Source organism: Diorhabda carinulata, chromosome 2, assembly GCF_026250575.1.
Source record: "Diorhabda carinulata isolate Delta chromosome 2, icDioCari1.1, whole genome shotgun sequence".
Lineage (NCBI taxonomy): Eukaryota > Metazoa > Arthropoda > Insecta > Coleoptera > Chrysomelidae > Diorhabda > Diorhabda carinulata.
Genome location: NC_079461.1, coordinates 12,074,718 through 12,095,415, shown reverse-complemented (window position 1 = coordinate 12,095,415; position 20,698 = coordinate 12,074,718). Strand labels below are relative to the sequence as shown.

Genomic DNA, 20,698 nt, shown 5'->3' with positions numbered 1-20,698 from the left:
ACTAATAAAAACACATGCAGTAACAGAAAAAATAAAATACTATAAACTAAAGGAAAAGCAATACCAAACTAAATACCAAGTACTGAACAAAGAGAAAGTACAGGACGTAGAAAAAAAATGAAGAAGTTTTAAGAATATTATCCTCAAAGCTTCCAAAGAGACATGTGAAGTATCAAAAATATCTAACAAAAACATAAAGAGGACAAAGTGGCGGATGGATAAGTTAACTAAAAATAAAAAAAGAAAAATGAATAAAATACCTAAATACAAAAAATAAAGAAGATTATGAAACCTAAATAACAATAAGAAACGAAGTTGCAATTATATTAAATGGAGCCAAAGAAAAATCGTGGATAAATTAAAATAGATAATATATATAAATTAAATCTAGATATACGGAAAATAAAAAAATATTCCCTGGAGCACTTGAACAATTAAGAAAGAGGAATATAATAAAATGATGGATATAAAAGACAAGGAAGGATATATAATCACGAGGGAAGATAAAGTAATGCAGAGATGGAGCGTATTATTTCAAGGAGCTTATGTTTGTGGACATTGAAGAAGAGACGAAACAAATAGGCGATACTAAAGATTTTGAGACAAGGAAAGAAGAGATAATTATAACATTAAAACTAGGAAAAGCACAATGTAACTGCCGAAATGATGAAATATATAGATATGATGAAATATATAGATGAAAAGGGGATAAATAAAGCATAAACGACTTAATATTTACAATTAAACAATCAAGTGAGAAATTAATAAATAAAGATAAGAAAATTCATTTATGTTTTGTAGTTGTGGAGAAAGCCTTTGACCAAATCTGTAAAAAAGATTAAAAGTACTTGAAAACCCTGATATAGGTCTGAAGACAATAGTAATTATACAAATAATCAAAATGTGAAACCAAAATACCAAAAAGATCGTTACAGCAAGTAAACATTATAGATGAATACTAACAAAAAAAACGGATTTGAAATATTTGAAGTGTGAAAGAAGCAACTGAGTCAAATGAGAAGGAATAAAAAATGTAACAAAAAATAGAAACACATGGAGAAAACAGTAAACGTCATAACCTCCAATCAAACAACCATACACATCGCTGTAATCTGGTTTACGAATAAATGAAAAAATGGAGTTTCATGTTATTTACACCACTAATTAATCTTGTTACAGTAGGTGACACTCATACTGTACACTATATTTAATTATTACTACACCAACTGTCACATATATACTGTATAGTATACTTAAATTACCGTCACTCTCTGAAGACGATAACTTGGTAATCAAAACGCGCGTCAGACAGTGTAATTGTAAGTGTTGGTGTAGTAATAGTGGACAGTGAGTTCAGTATAACCGCACAATGATCGAATAATTATATATGTATAGTTAAAAATCCTTCAGAAAATATCATTATAACAGTTATAAAAGTCATGCAAAATTATCATGTAAATTCCTACTTCATTGGAAATAACGAGGTTTAAAATTATTTTGTTCTGAACATTTGTTATTTACATCTATTCGTCATATTTTTCACTAAAAATGATCCTTTCGTTAATTTTATAAGGTATGACTCTTAAGGTTAGAATAAAGTGTTTTATATAAAAATTTTAAGAAATCAAAAATTTGTTAACAAAGTCATTTCAATAAATGAAACATAAAAGTACAGGGCTACATTTTCTACTTTTTGTTTAGTTTCTCTTATTTTCACAGCTTCAAATTTAAAACACAACACAAAGTAATCAGTTATCCTATGATTAAAGAACAAACTGCATTGGTAACTATTTGAGAAACGTTCGATATTCGATAAAATTACCATCGTGCAACATGTAAGAAGGAACAGAAAATTTATAATAGTTATGGAGAGAGTTCAATAATCGTATATACCGGAAGTGGCCATTATCTCAATAAGGCTAACAGATATCGAACCATGGATAACTTTATTCGTTAGATCTCATCAAGATCTATCTCTGTGTGTAAAGTCATGATGATTGACGCATGCGCAGAGGAGTTTCTGTGAAAAAAGTATTCAAAAGCATAACCTAACTAAACCTTACCTCACAAAAATCACTGAATTTTCATTTTATCTATTGATTTTTCGTGAAAATAATGCATTTGCATACTTATTCCACAGAAACTCTTCTGAGCATGCGTCAATCATAATGACTTTTCACACACAGATAGATCTTGCTGAGATCTACTGAACAAAGTTATCCATGGTTCGATACCTGATAGCCTTCCTGAGATAATGGCAATTCCAGGTATCTCCGAATGTAAATGTTAAAACAGTACACAAATAAATTATTTTTATCAAAAAGCATAACCTAACCTAACCTCACCTCACAAAAATCACTGAATTTTTATTTTATCTATTGATTTTTCGTGAAAATAATGCATTTGCATACTTTTTCCACAGAAACTCTTCGCGCATGCGTCTATCATCATGACTTTTCACACACAGATAGATCTTGATGAGATCTATCGAACAAAGTTATCCATGGTTCGATATTTGTTAGCCTTCTTGAGATAATGGCAATTTCAGTTATCTCCGCATGTAAATGTTTCCGCATAAAAAAGATATGATAAATCGATTTCTTGTAGCATCAATAGTCTATGTATAGAGTGTCATGATGATCGTTTTGGGGTGGCTTATCATACTTATGCCCCCATTTTAATGTTGCAAATATATTTTATAGAATCGAAATAACAGTTACTTATCAATTTTTCTTATAAACTTTTCTACATTTTTCTAGGTATTCTGGAATAAGTAAGTTATAATCAATAATGTAAACGATATTATTCAGGTAATAGTCGACGGAAATATAACAAGACCTTGATCGACAAATACTAAACTATTTTTTATTGTCACTAAATATAGAAACGTAAAAGTCAATTAGATTTTTATAGTAAACTAATTTCGAGAAAATACAAAAGCAGTGGTAATAAAAATGGTAGTAATTTATAGTAATCGATTAACAATTAAAAGATCATTTTTTGAGTAGAGAGTTCAAAGAAGTTTAAACAAATATATAATAAACATACAAATAATAGGTAATTAAATTGGTTATTAGTAACAGATGGAATAACACATAATACTACACAGTGTCAGAAAAATATAATATTTTGATAAAAAATGTTAACGCATGTGTATCTGTCTGTATTTCAGCAAATTTATAGTTAAACAAGATGGTGAGTATTTTAGAAGCTTATGTCATTCGAAATTCATGAACAAGAGCATCTTTTTTACAAAAAAGAAGTTACGCTTAGAGATGTAACATGGAAAGGCACTGAAGAATGTCCTAATAAAACGTTGAAAACATAATCCGAATATATTGATAAAAAAGTGTTTAAAAAAAGAAGAATATTTATTATTTACAAATGTAAATTATGTGCCCCAACTTTTCAAATCGCATTTTTAGATGGAACCGAAGAAAAACAAAGCCAAACACTAAGACATTAAGACTAGATATTCAAAACAGGAAAAAGAAGAAATTAATTTAATGATAGAAGTTTAGAGGAAATAAAACAACGACGTACATTACAACAACAAAAAAGTTCAGAAACCGAGTTCCAAAAGGCAAACAATAAAACAAGTACCTAGTTAATAGCAAAATTGTGTTTAGTTGGAATCAAATATAACCAAAATTAATATTATAATGCAGTGCAAAATAATGAAAGTTTATGAAGAATTACACCAGACTTGTACTTATTTTCATGAGAGGAAAATCAAATGGTCAAAACAACACATGTGATTGAGCAGTGAAATAATTTCTGAAGGAATGAAACTCTGAAGTAAATAAACAAATGTATATGTTATAATTTTAACTCGCAATTTGTATTTAATGAAAATATTAATATATTTAATACATTTCATATTGTTACAAACAATATTGAAAATAGTAACTTTGTAGGCAAACAGGACGTACCTATAAAATAAATTTCAGATGTTGGTACGAGCAGAAGGGTCTACATATGTCAGGGTACATCTCAGTTTGCCAAATAAAATGCATGACTTTCTTTTCTCTGAAAAAGAGAAGTCATCGTTTAAATATTTATGATTATTTACTAGTAAAATATTCCCAGTATTACCCAGAAAAATGTTAAATTTGTTATTTCGTTTAAACATGCGTGTGCTATACTGAAACCAAATATAATCAAAAATCAATGCTCAAGATTACATAATGTTTCTAACAATAATTTTCTGCACTTAGTTGATTTGGTGACTCGCATTGATTTTGTGTATATCGGTATAAAATTCCACCAAGCAAGCAAGCAATCAGTATATAGTGCTGTTAAAGAAATTAACTAAAACTGATAATTTACCAACGATCTTATTTTCATATAAAATTATTTGGAAATATTGGTAAAAATTCAAAATCAATACCTTGGTTAATAACGACAAATATTTTAAACTCAATTGCCTACTTCGTACCATTAAACCAGAAATATTATCAATTTTAGAACTTCATATTTTGCGTCTGTCAATTTGACAAGCACTTCATTATATTAAATACTTACGCAGATAGGATCCATCTAAATCTTTATATTCACACCTAGGTCCCATATAACTCTCTGGACATCTGAAAAATAAAATAAAAGATTCTCAGGCTTCTCAATTTTATACCTTTCCAAACATGGACGGTTATCAGATTCACTTAAATATACAATGTGTCGCATTTTTACACTGTCATAGGGTAATAAACATAATGTTTCAATGTAGTCAACTGAGTTTTGAAACTACTAGTAGATAAATAGGGCCAATTATAGTTATTTCACTTCGCAATAGATATATCGAAAATATTTATTAGTAACTTGAAAAGTGATAATTGCTTTACAATTTTATGTAAAGTAATGTATTTTCACTAAAGCAAAGAAACGAGAGGACTCCATTCAGAAAAAAATATACATATATACAAAGAAATTATAGTACATATAATTAAAAGAGATCTTCCTCAACTTCTTCTCATTGATTGCATATTTCGTTTATTTCTATTATGCTGATTTCTTGACATACTTGTCTTATTCTGACACGAAATTTGTCCTTATTCCTCATCCTTGTTTTATTAACGGTGTTTCTTACCTTAAGTTTTTAACTTAAGTTATTCTCTATTCAAGGGCCTTATTTGTGAACTTTTCTTTTTACCATATTTTAAACGCGATGTAAAGTTGTAGACTCGGAGACTACAACCGAAACAGCCTCTTTTTTTCTATCGAGCTAATATGAAATTTTTGGTCCAAACAACGACGAAATTTTCTTGAATTATGAATACATGCACCATTTAACTGAAAATATATACCTTATCGTACGTTATGGTGAAAAACTTTTTAGATTTAGGTTTATAGGTTTATTTTATCCTTGAAATCCTTGTATTCATTAAAGAGAGCATTTGATGCAGCTCATTTTCCATAACCTTAGATGTGTTTCAAGTTAAACTCTCTCAATTTTAAATTTCAGTTGAAATCTGTATTCTTCAAAACATGAAAACTATGGTGAATGTATATTGAATTGAATTGAATTTTTGGACCTTAGGAAATTCATAATTCTGTTGAAAAAAAATTTCAAGACCCCATAATTAATTAATTCCCCAATAATGAATACTTAAGTATTCGAAACCTGGGAATATATATTAGAAAGAGTACATTTGGGTTTTTAATTGTCAAATAAAACATTTATAAACTAGATATATATACAACTATCTCATAAAGTACAGTTTATCCGACAGTATCAGTTTATTCACCAGTGAAAAAATGTAGTTACTTGATTTCTCGATTGGAATAATGAGAAATACAATCTTGAATCAATCTAATTTTATATATTTATAATGACGTTAATATTATATATCACGTTACTTTTATTATATTTTACTTCGTTTTATTAATAACAAAATTTTAGTTGTTATGGGCTTTAAAAGTTTTTGATGAATTCCTAGAATAAATGGATATCACCTACGAGGATGGTCCAAGAAATACTTGGCCTGACCTAAAGATGACACTAGTTGCTTGAAAAATACTTTATTAGAAAGAACACTATCTATACAGCATATTTTTCCAGTTTAAAGACGCCAAGTTGTTTAGTATTTGTTTGGCAGCCATTAATAGGGAACGTTTTCAGTGAAATTGTAATCATTATCGTTATCAACAGTAAAATATTGGGTAGCAAAGTTTAAACGAGACCGTACGACCTGCGAAGACCAGCTCGCAATGGTCGAGCTAATGGGGTCACAACTCAAGAAATGTTGAAGAAAATCCACAAATTGGTACTGGATGATCGTCGATTTAAAGAGCGCGAGGTATCAGATGTAGAAGGTATTTTAAAAAGCGCGATAAATCGCATATTAAATGAAAGTTTGGACATGAGAAAGCTGTGAGCAAGATGGGTACCGCGTTTGTCCACAATGGAACAAAAACAGCGTCGTGAAGATGTTTTCGTCGAGTGTTTGGCAATGTTTTCACAAACATAAAGCCCAATTTTAGCACCGTTTCATAACCAAGGATGAAACGTGGATCTATCAAAACAATGCACTGAAAAGATATAAGCATAAGTGTTGTTTCATCAAAACAATGCACCAGCTTACACATCCGTTATTGAAATGGCCAAAATAATGAATTAAAATTTTAATTGCTATCTCATGTACCCTATCGGATTATTTTCAAGGATTCTGCGGATTATTTTTTGTTCCCAGGCTTGCAAAAATGGCTAGGTGATTAAAGATTTCCCAACAAAGCAGAGGTAATGTCGGCAGGCTATTTGAGGAGCGTGACGATTCTTATTATAAAAATAGTATCGAATTTATTGAATACTACTGGAAAAAAGTGTATGGAGGTAAAAGGAGATTACGTTGATAAAAGGTACTTCTGGGACCATCCTCGTATAGTAATGAACAATTAATGGGATAAAGGATAACAATGGGATTTTCTTGTCATACAAAGATTTTTAGATGTACTCGTATAATACTCTATACAACTTTCTAATAACAGCTGAGTTCTTCTACTTACCATGTCGTTTAAGGAACAAAACCAAAAGGATTACATCATTTATTGATGAAAAACTTTCAAGATTTTGATTCTCAATAAACTACTTAATAGTTTTTGCTTGCGTGTTTTAGGTACATTTTATCCACTTGATAAAATTAAACATTATTGCATGAATAAAATGCTGTCTAACACACTTATACAATAAATAATTATTACTCTATTATAATACATGTACTTACTCGCAATTATAGAGAAGGGAGTTCTCGATTCTGACTGTAAAACACGTCGCCCCGTTGAGGCAGTACCACGTCGCATATTCCGGCGGACAAGCGTACGTAGGGAATGTGATGTTGGGCCGAGGTGTTGGAGCCGGAGGCCTAGGTTTTGGTGTTGTGCGAGATGAGCACGCATCTGGAACAAACGGAACGTAATTAGTTAAAACTATTAATTAAATTAATTTGATTCAGAGCATTAAAAATAAAGAATAAAAAACAATTTTACTTGATGACATGTGATTTTTAAAAATGCTTTATACTTTTCGTGTATACTGTTCACAACTCTGTGATTTTACTATTTCCTAGTACTTCTTCTTCTTCCTTAAGCACATCATACCATGTCGTTTCAGGCTAGTCATATTCGAACAACTGGGCTTTCAATTGATCTTAAGAAATATGAGTTTTTATTACGCTTAGACGAAAGTACGTCTGCAAATTATTTTACCTAAATTCTCAATAAACTTATTCGTTTCTTCTCATTTCATTATGGGAGAGGAAAATTTATCATTTAATTTTTTTCTAAAGATGATGAACTTTCAAGATATCTTTGTTTTATGAAGAGTACCGACCACAAATAGTTTGTAATACCACCCTTGATATATAAGTGATTCTATGAGTAGCAACAACTATTTTAAAGTGTCTATTATGTACAAGCTCACAAATTACCGTTCTTGACATAAGTATTTGTCAATCTTTTCGATCTAGTGGTTTCTCCAAATAGCATGAATAAACTGTATTAAAATAGATTGGATTATTTACAATATGGTTTGTGGGATGAGGTTAATTAAAGGGTAGTTTATGCCGGTCGATGCACAAACGTTTGTCGTCAAAATGGATTAGAATTTGGGACATAATCTGGTCGACACTTTTCAGTATTTGAATGACAGGTATAAAAGCATTATATGAATGCAAATGCATGCCAAAATTCGGGAACCCCTTGGCACAAATAACACTATTATGTCGGTTCGAACCCCGTAAAATTTTGACAATAGAATGGACCACATTTTGTTTCCTCAGTCATCAATTCTTGATGTTTGTTGGGTAAATTCGATAATATGTGACTGATGGTTATTTCTATGCATACAGTTCATTTCTAGAATTACAAATAATGAAATATAGTTATTCATACAGAGGTACCTACATAATTATAAAGGTCTTTAAATGTATATCCGTAAAAAGGTGCATTTTACACACGAACAATTTAAATGTACTGAACTGGAGGAGTACACAGAGCATTCAGTGCAGCGACAATAGATAAATATTATATTTACATCGAAAGTAAGAGAAAATATAAATGTTTTGGATTTTATTATTATTCACTCCAAATACTAGGAGCACTTTGTTTCCGGAAAAGAAAAGTGTAATTTTGTGCTTATAAAAACCTTTCTTCAACTCTAAAGAATATTTGGAAAAAAATTGCCAAATTAGTGTTGAGATGTGAATATGTCAAATCTGACATTGCCATCAACTCGCTTCTACTTTTGGTGATGAAGCACAATCTCGAGCCACCGCTTTTCGCTAGTGTTCCAAATTCAATTGTGGTCGCATCTCACTACAAGATGAATTTCGTGAAGGTCGTCCAAAATCGGGTATTGTGCCAGGAAACATCGATGCTGTGCGTAAACTGATATTGCAAGATCGTCATGTGACAAACCGTAAGATTGATGCATACCTAGGCATTAGTTCCAATCGTTTACATTCAACATTGCATGAACGTTTGGCTGTCAAAAAGTTTTGTTCGCTTTGGATACCGCATAATTTGATAATCACTCAAAAATGCTCATTCTGGTGTTTGTTGCAAAGAAATGCTTAAAAAATTCAATCGAGTTGCTTCAACAGACGTCTATAAGATCGTAACATGAATCATGGATTTGAACCCGAAACTAAACAACAATCGACTGTATGGGTCTTTTAAGATGAGTCCAATCCTCGCGCACAAAACACTTTGAAGCAAATGGTCGCTTGTTTTTTTGAAATTACTGAGTATATCGCCACCGTTCCATTAGAGTAAAGTCGAACGGTCAATTCTGATTGGTACACCAGCCTTTATTTGCTAAAAGAGAAGAAAAATGAGGGTAACCAATAGCAGAATCATTCTCGACCACGACAATGTGAGCTCTTCACAACAGTTCAAATAAAAACGTTTTTGAACAATAAAAACATCACCCGTCGTACCTTCTACCATCCTTGTTTGGCACCCAGTGATTTCTTCTTATTTTCGCAGATCCAAAATAAATTGCGAGGTCAACGTTTTTCTACACCTGAATAAGCGGTTGATGCGTTCAAATCAAATTTTTTGAAGGTAACTAAATCGGAACGGAAAAATGTTTCGACAATTTGTTCAAACGTATGTGAATGTGTATGATCTTAATGAAGAATATTTTTAAAAACAATAAAACCCTATATTTGTTTTTATTTGTCTATCTCAAAACATAAATAGCAACCCTCGTAGTAATATGTTTTGAATGAAAGTGTTGAGTACAGCTTGATAAAATTTTGAATATCTAAGAAATTGCATGTTTGTTTGTTCACAAAACCTGATATCTAATAACTAAATTACTTAAATATTCTTAAGAACGTATATCCCTGTGATTATATCTTTCTCAACTAATACCTATTTTAAATTTCGGGGATCGTCCTATAAAAAACAAAATAAAAAAATAGCATGTGTTTAGTTCGATCCCGGCACGTTCTCGTTAACAACGCTTCCACACTGAAGATGACGGTCTAGGAAGAACATCTGTTACTTTTGTTTCATAAAAAAAATCAACCTTAAAATATACCTCCTATAAAAAACGTCGGCGTTATAGCGAAATTAACGTTTCTTGCTTATTAGGAAAGTCAATTTATTTTTCAGGAGCATATGTTCGCATATAATTCCCAAATAGCACGAGCACAGGCGGTTTTTATTTTTATTGTTTGTTATTTCACTCTTAATTATATTTGGCACATATGTCAAATTGGGCACGTGTTTTATACTTTTTTATCAAGGTCAAGATTTCAATTTTTGGGCCAAATATTTTATATAAAATAAGTGAATTATTATTTTATTTTCTTCTACATGAAGAAAGTGCTTTCCACCTTCTATTTAATAATATAAGAGAACTTTTTCGTTATCCAAATAAAAATGTAATACTAAGCACTCCAACTCCAACTGTTAGCTTTTCAGAAACACTCCAGAGTTTCACTAGTAAAAAGACAAATCTGCCTTTCATGAATACCCACTGCAGTAATATTTTAGAAAACTTCAGTTTCTAATTTGTAACCAGAAGACATCGTCGACGATCTGACTTTTCTTGTTATGTAACAGATTTGTTTCTAAGCTAAAATATCCATCCAGTTCAACAATCAAAAGAAAAATGTTTTGTTATCAACAAAACAATTTTACTGGAGTAATATCTACATATATTCGTTTGTGAAAAAAACCAATTAATTCATATATTCGTCGGGATATACACAAACTTATTAATTTTTGTCATAAAAAGTTTGTCAGAACGGAGAACTGTTATTTAACCCGCCTTGATAGAAATCAGGTTTCTATCTATTGAACCACATATCATCCAGATGTTTTCACAAAACCTTGTTCAAAAAATCTTGTTGGCGGTATGGGCCCGATTTCCCACCTGAAAGATGACACCTTCATCCGACCATTTGCGTTAGTGACCTTGCCAAGATAACAAATTGCGCTAATGGTTTATCTCTACTTCAGGATGTTACCATATCAATTACCGAATATGATTCCCATAAATCACCTACAGAAAAGTTAACTTCAAATTTCTTAATTATTGGTGATCCGGGGAATTTCTATTCCATAACTGCTTTCTCACTTATCCAATCGAAATGATGAAACTAAGGTTTATCCCTTGTAACTTTGGGAATGGTAAAGCTGAAGAAATGTGCCACTGCACATCATTCGTGTGGTTTTATACTTATCAGATAATGCATGTGAACCCATCTTGGAATATCACAATACATGGTAAACGAGATTATCCTCAGTCACAGCTTTGGCGAGACGCAGTGTTATCCGTGGATCATTTTAAATCATTTCTATCGTTAAAGACCTTGTACGCTCGTTTCCGGTCATATAGCGGTTTTTCTGCTGCTTGAAAAGAGTTACACAATTTCACTACATGTTCTCTTCTCTTTGTTTCCACATTATTTGAATATGGAGACAAGCGGGCAGTCAAAAAATGTGATAGTTGGGAACCGAGTCTCAGACACTGAGATACCAAAATATACGTAACCACGTAACTTTTTGAGCAACTCTCCTATTAATTCGAAATACTACAATTCTCGATCATTTCTTTAATGTTTAAGTAGACATTTCGAAATAAAAAAACTACATTTTAAATATGCTAATACATGTTTAGGGAATACTTCCATTCAATTTGTGATATAAATATTCATGTCATAATTTTAGTTATTTTTAGAACAAATTTCATCAAAACTTTAAAGTTCGCTTCCATAGAAACGCACAAACCTTAAACTTCATATCCACTTTGATAATTAATGTGATATTAGGTGATATAAAATGCATTTTATATTTTCGAAAATTTTTCTCAGTGCATTTTTTAATTTTGAAAGCACTTATCCCAATAACTTTCACCGCATGATAAGTTCCATGTTCCATAAAACAAATTTTTATTATATATTTCAATATTTAAGCAGATAATGTAAACCTTGATAAGTACACTTTTTCCTCGGAGTGCATCTATTTTGAAATTTAGACTTGACTTTGTTAGATATTACAGGAACACCGAAAACATTTAATAATCTTTCCGAAGGATATAATTTAATACGAATTTCAACTTTCTAATAATAGCACCGCTACAACTTTCCCCAACAACATCTGCTCCACAATATCACTGTCCGTTTTACTCTAATCTCACTAATATTCCCCTATTTCTGGTCTATTTCCAGATTAATTTATATTTCCTTGAATATAGTTTTTATATAAATTTTAGCCAAATCAACCATTACACACATATGCTTTTATTTTTGGGAAAGTATTTGATATACGATTTATAATAACTGAATGTCTACTACGGTTAAATAAAAGGGAAGTCTAAGATACAAATTAATCAATAAAATCAGGGATAAATAAGTAATGAAGTAATAGGGAGAAACAATTTTTTGATTGCTTGCTAAATCTTGTATACTATTCTTGAAGCATTAACATTTTAAGATGAATTTTATGAAGAGAAATGAAATATCATAATCGAGTAGTTGTAAATTTCCAAGAGAATCATCATGATCAAGAATAAAAGCATTTCTTTTCTGACTTCCATATAAACATGAGCTAGTCTTTTCTAAGAGGAAAGGCTATTAATGTAATCAATTGGTGACGGGGTTAAGTTTATGATGAAAAATTTTAACTCAATCGTTTAAGTATTTTTTAACAATATTAAATACCTATTCAAGAAGAGAAAAAAGCATATGTGTTAGAAAGATCATGTAAATCATGTCAGTGAAAGTCGAAGTCTTTCAAGGTTTTTAAGGAGAACAAAAAATATTTATCATTTTTGAGCCATAAGTATATTATGATTTTGATTATATTTGATTTGATTATATATATATATAGAGTTGTAAGTTCAATTTCCAGATATCACCTATTTAGACTTTTTGGATTTTTATCTTTGACATTAGTTAAAAATATATTATTTATCAAATCCACTAAAAACTGTTCACAGTACGTCAAGAACAGAAACCGAAGCTGAGTGAGCGACTCCGACAACACATGGGTTGTTACGAAAAATATAGTTTTATTCCAAAATTGGTCTTCTTCTCATATGATTTTTAATTTTCGATTTTAATAATATATTTAATATTTGAAAATTTTATAGTTTTATCAATCAATCAATCTTCAAAAGTTCTTAAAGGATATCAAAAATGAAGAATACTATGAAGTAATTGCTATTTTCATATTATCTCATGATTCATCAATTTAAAGTATTCTATAGATATAAATAAAGCAAAAGTCATCTAATTGTACAGAATTTTTCCAACTTAACTCCATTTTCATTTGTTCGAAACTATAACTATAATTTTTTCTACCATTCCCCTGTACCAATAACTGTTCGGTTAAACCTATTCTAATTTGTTAAACATTCCAATAACAAAAATTTCTAAGCACTAAATCTTCAAAAATAAATGAAAAATTCCTCTGAATGACCTCCTCCTCCCCATCGAATTTTTCGTCCAAGTATTTACTCTTTTATTTTTATCGAACCAATTAAATGGCTATTTCCATATTAATTGGTGTTCAATACATCAACAGGGTCGGCCTTCTGCATTAATAAACGCCTTCCAAGTGCATTCTTTGAGCTCCAAGCAGGACCGGTTTCTAAAATGATCTCAAATCACACTTAGAATTGATGAAACCGATAAGATTTTGAATCAGCATCCTAAAATTTTATTGCGTTATTTTAACTATAAGATGAGGTGTCATTGCACCTTCTTCCAATATTTTGAGATGTTATTGAAAATTAATGTATATCTAGCTGTTCTCATCATACCATGATGTACATCTCTCGACAAATGAAAGTATAATGCTTCAAAATATCAAAATTCCAATAGAGGCTTATGATTGTGAATGGTGAGGCCGGCTCTGACTTCAAACAATGAAGAAAAGAGGGCAGGTAGCGCTTCGGTGAGTTAATAGAGTGGCCCAACAAATCACTCTTTAATGATAGAGCGCCTCGCATCATAAAAAATTTTCAGTTGATTGCCCAATTTCGGTTTAATTAAATGAAATGCAAAACATCTCGTGAAATGGAGCAGACAAGTTAACAAGAAATTCAGCAGGAATTCTTGTTACGGGTTGGATTTTTTTGGAAAACGTGGTTACGGAATTTGAAATTTGAGTTTCGAGACCGGTTTAGGTTATTTTTTCATTAGAGTGAAAACAGAATTAAAGAAACCAATCTTTGAGGTAATGTGAAATTATTTGGTAAGAATTCAACGGTAAGATCTATGTGCACCGTAGCCTGGTAGGAATATTTTGGGATGGAATTTTATGTAAATCTTCTTCAAACAGAGCATATCATTGTCAAGTGAAGAATAGAGTTGCGAGTGATTTGTTAATAATGTTTAGCAGTTTACACAAAACTTTTTCTAATCGGATCAGTAAACAAACCTTGACAAAGTAGGACAGTTGGAACATTCTCCAAGATTAGCGGGGCACACGAATTACGTAAAAAAACGGTACATTCATCTGCCTTATCAAAAACGTTCTCCACTTCGCATATTATATTGAAGACTTGTTGGTGAATGCATCATGAAATTTATGTTGAGTGGGCGTACAAATTGTTTGCCACTTGGATATGAGTATTTAACAGAAATGGAAATAATTAGTTGGCGATTTTATTTGACGCAATGATTTCGAAAAATCTAGTCGCTACGGCTGATGCAAGAGTAAAGAGCCTGAAGTTGACCGTTGATTACATTGGACTAATACACATGAATCCTTTCCCCCAGATATATTGAAGTTATAATGCTTAGAAAGTACAATTTCTGAGTTATGTAAGAAAGAATAAAATTAAAATAAAAAATTTAAATTTTAAACAGAGACATGAATATATCACTAATTTATTTAACGTATATAAGTACAAGACATAGTTAAAGTTTTTAAATTTATTAATTTATGTTTTGTTTTATTTTTCAATACCTTAATAACTGAAATTGAAGTACCTATTTTCTCATCTAGCCATATATTTTTCTGAAATTGTATATAACCCCTACTTTCTGACCTTCGCGTCGTTCTGACCTAAATCGGTTGCATTCAAGTATCTTATGAAATTAAAACCACCAAAAAGTAAAAATGATTGTTGCTCCAAATTGATCAATGCCGCCAAAGAGGAGAATGGCGAAAGGACGATCGATATTTTACCTCATAAAATTATTTACTTAAATACCCATTCATTATTTTCAAATTTATTTAACTTATTATAATTGTTAGAAATTGAGATATAAGAGGATTGCTACTTAAGTTTTGAGATATGGCAACACTGATGTGAATATGTCAAATCTGACATCACCATCATAAAGTTTGACATTTTTGCAGATGCACGTTTCGCTGAAAGTCATCCAAAAATGTGACTTACCGTCAAATTAAGGTATACTTGGGCATAAACTTAATACTACATGAACATTTGGCTGTCAAAAAGTTTTGTTCGTGTTGAATACCGCATAATTTAACAATCGCTCAAAAACGCCAGTGTCAATTGGTAGTACTTCAGAAGACATCTGTAAGATAGTAACAGGCGACGAATCATGGATCTATTTATATAAACCAGAAACTAAACATCAATCGACTGTATGGGTCTTTCAAGACGAGCAAACATTTTTGAATAGTGAAAAGATCGAATTGATGGGTATTTCGCCATACAGTTATTGTTTGGCACCCAATGGTATCTTCTTATTCCCGCAAATCAAAAATAACGAATAAATTACGAGGTCAAAGTTTTTCTACTCCTGAAGAAGCGGTTGATGCGTTTGGAGGTACATCAATTGGAATGGAAAAAATGCTTCGACAATTAGTTCAAATGCATCCAAAACTCTATTGATTTTAATTGAGAATATTTTGAGAAACAATAAAGCCAAATCCAATTGTGAATATTTGTTTTATTGTCTATTTCAAAGCTTAAGTACCAACCCTCATGGTATTGTCAAATAATTCCTATCTCGTCGTGAAGAATCCATTTCAATAATTTATTATCTGTAATTTACATCACTCAATCGAAGTTCTATAATTTCTTGTTAATACATATGATACTACTTTGATTATATTCCAAAAATTATTGAACAAGGTATTTAAAAACAGTTAAGAAAGGAAACGAATCCAAAGATATAACAGGTAACTGTTAAACTAACTTTTAAAAGTGAATTAGACGAAAAGTATAGATTTTATGTACTAAAAATCAAGTTCCTTCTTTTAAGATTCACCGACAATCTACAGATGAATGTACTACAAGAAAATTGGAAACCGCTGAGAAAACAATTTTGAAAATGGGATTTTGTTGGAAAAAAATAGTCAATACTAATTGAAACTGAATAGGATATGAAGATTGAAAAGGCGATATCTAACAATAGACACTAAAATTGGAAAAAATTTATAAATAAGTAATTCAAATAATCGATCGCATTAAGCCATTGATGATTTTTTTAGGATAATTATACTGAACTATTTTTGTATCAAAAAAAAAAGTATTACATCAATACAAAATTTGTTCGAAAAACAATTACTTCCGTAGTTCTAACAGAAAGAAACGCATGTAATACAAACAAAGGATAGCTAGCTGGAGATAAAACATTTGCTAATATTTCATAATATAAATAATGGTCTATATTACTTTAATCGATAATTTATAGTTTTTTGGTAATTCATATAATGATATCAATAATAGACTAGTGAACTAGGCTATTATCATCCACATTTATTGCTTATTTTTCTCAGACACTTTCATTCTACAAGGATTACCTCTTGTTTTTCCATTTGCTTCCACTCATAAGTTTACACTCCGTTAACATTATTTAACCTAGGGGTAACATCTACTGGTATGAATTCGAAATTGTACACGAATGCCTTAAAAACGAATATTGGTTGCTCTGTCAGGTAATCAAATCTGACCTGACCTTTTGAATCGAAGAGAAGCATTCTGTCTCAAGATAGGGAAGCTATCAGATCTTGGACGCCTAGATCTCAGCGGAGGTATGCAGCTTCTTAGAGATTCGGCACGCGCGATTGAGTTTAGTTTTTCCTTTTGTATATAACTTTGTGTATATTGTTTTGTTTGGTATTTGGTATCGGTAAGTAATCGTCGTAGTCTTACTGACCCCAAATCATATTTAAATGTCTTTGGAATTGGTTAAAAAATATTATTAACCAAATTCCACCCAAACTGGAATCTCTAGTAACATTTTGATCTTTTGTAGGTTTCCAACAAATTGTGAAAGTAAACAAAAATCAAACCATTTTAAGTAGAACTTTTCAGTCTACAATACTAGGGTTATCTGAAAAGTTTCCAACCTAACAGAAAAACAAGACATAATCATTTTTGTTTACATCTCATACACATACAATACAATCTCCAACGATGCTGTAAGCTTTTTAACCCTTAGATCTTTAATTATGCGATAACTTCCTCGTCTAATAAAAATCTCTCTCGTGCAAGTGAATCATAAAGATTAGGAAACAGAAAAAATTAACTGGGGGATAGATCTGGTGAATATGGTGAATGGTCAAGTAATTGGAAGTGCCATTCGCAATGCGCAATGTAGAACATCGTAGAGAGAGAAGGTGCGTGGTCCTGATGGAGAAGAATTTTATTTTCTTCAAATGCAGTCGATTTATTGTAATTTCTCCCTTTATCTAATCAAGCAATGATGAATAATACTCTCTTTAAAATAGTCGTTGCACACAATCCCATGATTATCGGTCGGTATAATTTTTACTGCTGATAAAACCGTTTTAGCTTTTTTCGAACCGGTTTACCCTTTGTAATAAACTACTATGATTATTTTGTCGTTTCAAGAGTGTAGAGCTGGATCCAGGTTCTTCATCTATAGTTATGAATAGACGTAAAAAATCTGATTTGGTTAAAGCGCGTTAATAAGGCCCAAAGTAAGCAAATACGGCACCCAACGCCCGTATAGCTTACACATACATAATTTTTCCATCAATATATGACAAATGCTTTTTTATATGCTGATAGCCTCTTCTAGTTCTCTAACCTCAATACGACGGTCGTCCAGAACCATCTGGTGAACTTTTTTGACAACATCGTAGGTTGTAGCAGTTTTTAAACGTCTCAATCGTTCTTCGTCAGTCTGCTTCGGTTTCTTTCATGTGCGTAGGCGTATTACCTTTTAAGATCAAATAGAAAATAATAGAACGATATTCAATTTCTTTTATTTTCAGGAAAATCTTCAAAGCGACTGACTTATACGATTATCGATACCATAAACTAACCGTCAAAAAAACTAAATACTTTTTATCAATCCACATCCACAATAATTTCAAATTTTCCTTTATAATTTGCAAATATGTTTCATTTCCGACCTGATTATTAATCAAAGTCATGTTCAAAAATAACTGATAATTTAGTATGAATGATAAATTTGTGCAATTCCAATCAATTATCGTTTTCAATATTACCTCACAGTTATTGTTCTACCACTATAATTTAGATACAAATTGTTAATAAAGTCACTCAATCGTTTTAATTAATAATAAATTAGTAAGGTAGTCGATTGATTACAAAATAATTTATTAGATCTTGTACACCGAAGTTTCGCAGCCATATCCAATAAAATACTTGTAAATCGCACAATTTTGAATTAATGGATTAAAAAATAAAAAATTAGGTTCTTCTATAAATAAATAAACGATTCCGCCTTTATTCCATACTGGACACTTTTCTTATTTTTTTCCTATAATTCCTCGTATTTAAAATTTTTTAAAAGTTTTTCCTTTAATACCCAGGCAAGGCTTTGTCGATGTAAAACGAAACGCGGATCCTATTGATATAAAACAAGCTTTGGGCGGTAAAACATATTGATCAAATGTTCGAACCAAGCCGTCCAGTAAGGTTGAGCAAAGCCGTCAAATTATTTTTTTTTGTTTTCTCACGGAACAAACATGAATGTTAGGTAGGCCAAATCCGTACTGCACCTAATTGTTTAAAGCGTAAAAACCACCTTCCAAGTCGAAAACATTTTTTAATTGTAATAAAATTTCAAGTTGAGTGACACGCAAATCAATCGATTATTGAACCGTTTGATCATGCTAATGGATCGTCTAGTCCGGCCACTGAATCGAAATAGACCGGTGCAGTATGGCTGGCATAAGTTGGTATATATGTTATTAACCTGCGACTATCGAATCTGATCCGGATAGACCGGCGTCGTGCGCGCCCACCAACTCGGTTTTGTTTTCTTGGAGGAGTCGAAGCTACCAGTAGAGCCGACTATGAAATTTTGATCCAAAAGCAAATCGGAAAATGGATGATGAAATTTATCGGTTTTTTTTCTTCAAATTTTCTTATAAACCTTATAGATACTTTTTCTGTCACAGTATCACTCGAGTCAACTTATTCTTTTCGAATATTAGGCATTTTACTAATATGTAACAATGTTGATTCCTGCACATAATTGAGCAGTGTTGTGATCTCATGAAATATAATGAAGATGGATTTATAAAGGAGAAAGAATATAAACATTTGCATGCTCAATTAAGAGTTCAACTGGAATATCCGCTATGTGTGGCTGCCTAAGTAGTCATAGTCAAAGAAATTTATTTATAAGATGAATATACAGACAAATTATGACCTAATCTTCCCAACTGTATCAATGGATTTTCTGATTTTTAAGAGTAGGTTATAACAGAAAATTATCGCTTCTCACTTACATAAGGTATAACTTTGAAAATATTCAGGAGGGACCATCTATACATGACGTTTTATTTTGACTGTCTCTAATATAAACCTTAGTGAGAGACTCTCCTCAAAGTAATTTCTTTAAAAGTGAACTTCGAAACTTGGTAAAAAAATTCAGATATCGCTTCCTTTGAAAAAATTTATAAATTGTCAAGATAATTATCAAAACCTATGCTCTAATGTGTTGAAATTATAAAGATATATTAGAAAAACTAATTAACAAAATGTCACCACAAATATTTGAAATTACTTTATTATTATTTCCTCTAGTAGACAATAAAGAAAATTTTGTTTGAGGATTAAAAATTTGCTATTTGAAACTCAACGAAATGGAGTGGGCTACCGATAAAGTAATTTCATTTAGAAGTAACTACTCAGCAGAAGTGACGGCACGTTTCAATTAAGCCCGTCCTAAATTTTCACAACAGAATAGAAAATCAAAATTGTACAGGGTCACAGAAAAAGACTGTGTACAATAAAAATTATAATACAATTTTTTATATTGACAGAGGAAGAAATATTCGACGTGAATTCTATCTGTCGTACAGTAGACATCTTGTTGATAATTTATCATCACCTCGGAATGTCTAAACATATTTAAAAAGTCACAGTTGATATTTTCTTACAGATGATATCTGTAAACTCTGTTTTTTGTAAACTAAACAATATTCTTAACTTAGCTCCAACAGAAAATCATGTTACTAACTGGGTTATGGTGAAATGCCTTTTTTCTTTCAATCTTTATTAAACTTGAAAAGAACAGATATGGCGGTTCATAGAGCCATTAATTTGGTTTGTGTTTGCTGATTAGAACGTTGTTGTGGTTTTTGTCCACGTATCGTGAAGTCCTGGCGATTTGGTGTATTTTCTAGTTTTATTCCTCGTTTCAATTGAATGTTTTAAACAAGTAATTCACAGACACAGGCTTATACAGGATGCTTAAAGGCTTAATATGTTTAATTAAGCGTTAAGCTTTTTGCATGGTTGCGTATAATTTTTATAACAAAA

The 20,698-nt window shown here is 31.1% G+C and overlaps 1 protein-coding gene across 5 annotated transcripts in view; it reads right to left on the bottom strand.

Annotated features, from left to right (window-relative positions):
* Positions 1-20,698, bottom strand: part of LOC130903447 (uncharacterized) — a 480,490-nt gene that overhangs the window by 8,201 nt on the left and 451,591 nt on the right. For all 5 annotated transcript variants that reach the window (XM_057815547.1, XM_057815548.1, XM_057815549.1 and 2 more), the window contains 2 exons: positions 7,221-7,392; positions 4,525-4,586 (listed from right to left, as the gene is read on the bottom strand). In XM_057815547.1, the coding sequence (XP_057671530.1) occupies positions 4,525-4,586; positions 7,221-7,392 (234 nt within the window). The remainder of the gene's footprint in view (positions 1-4,524; positions 4,587-7,220; positions 7,393-20,698) is intronic.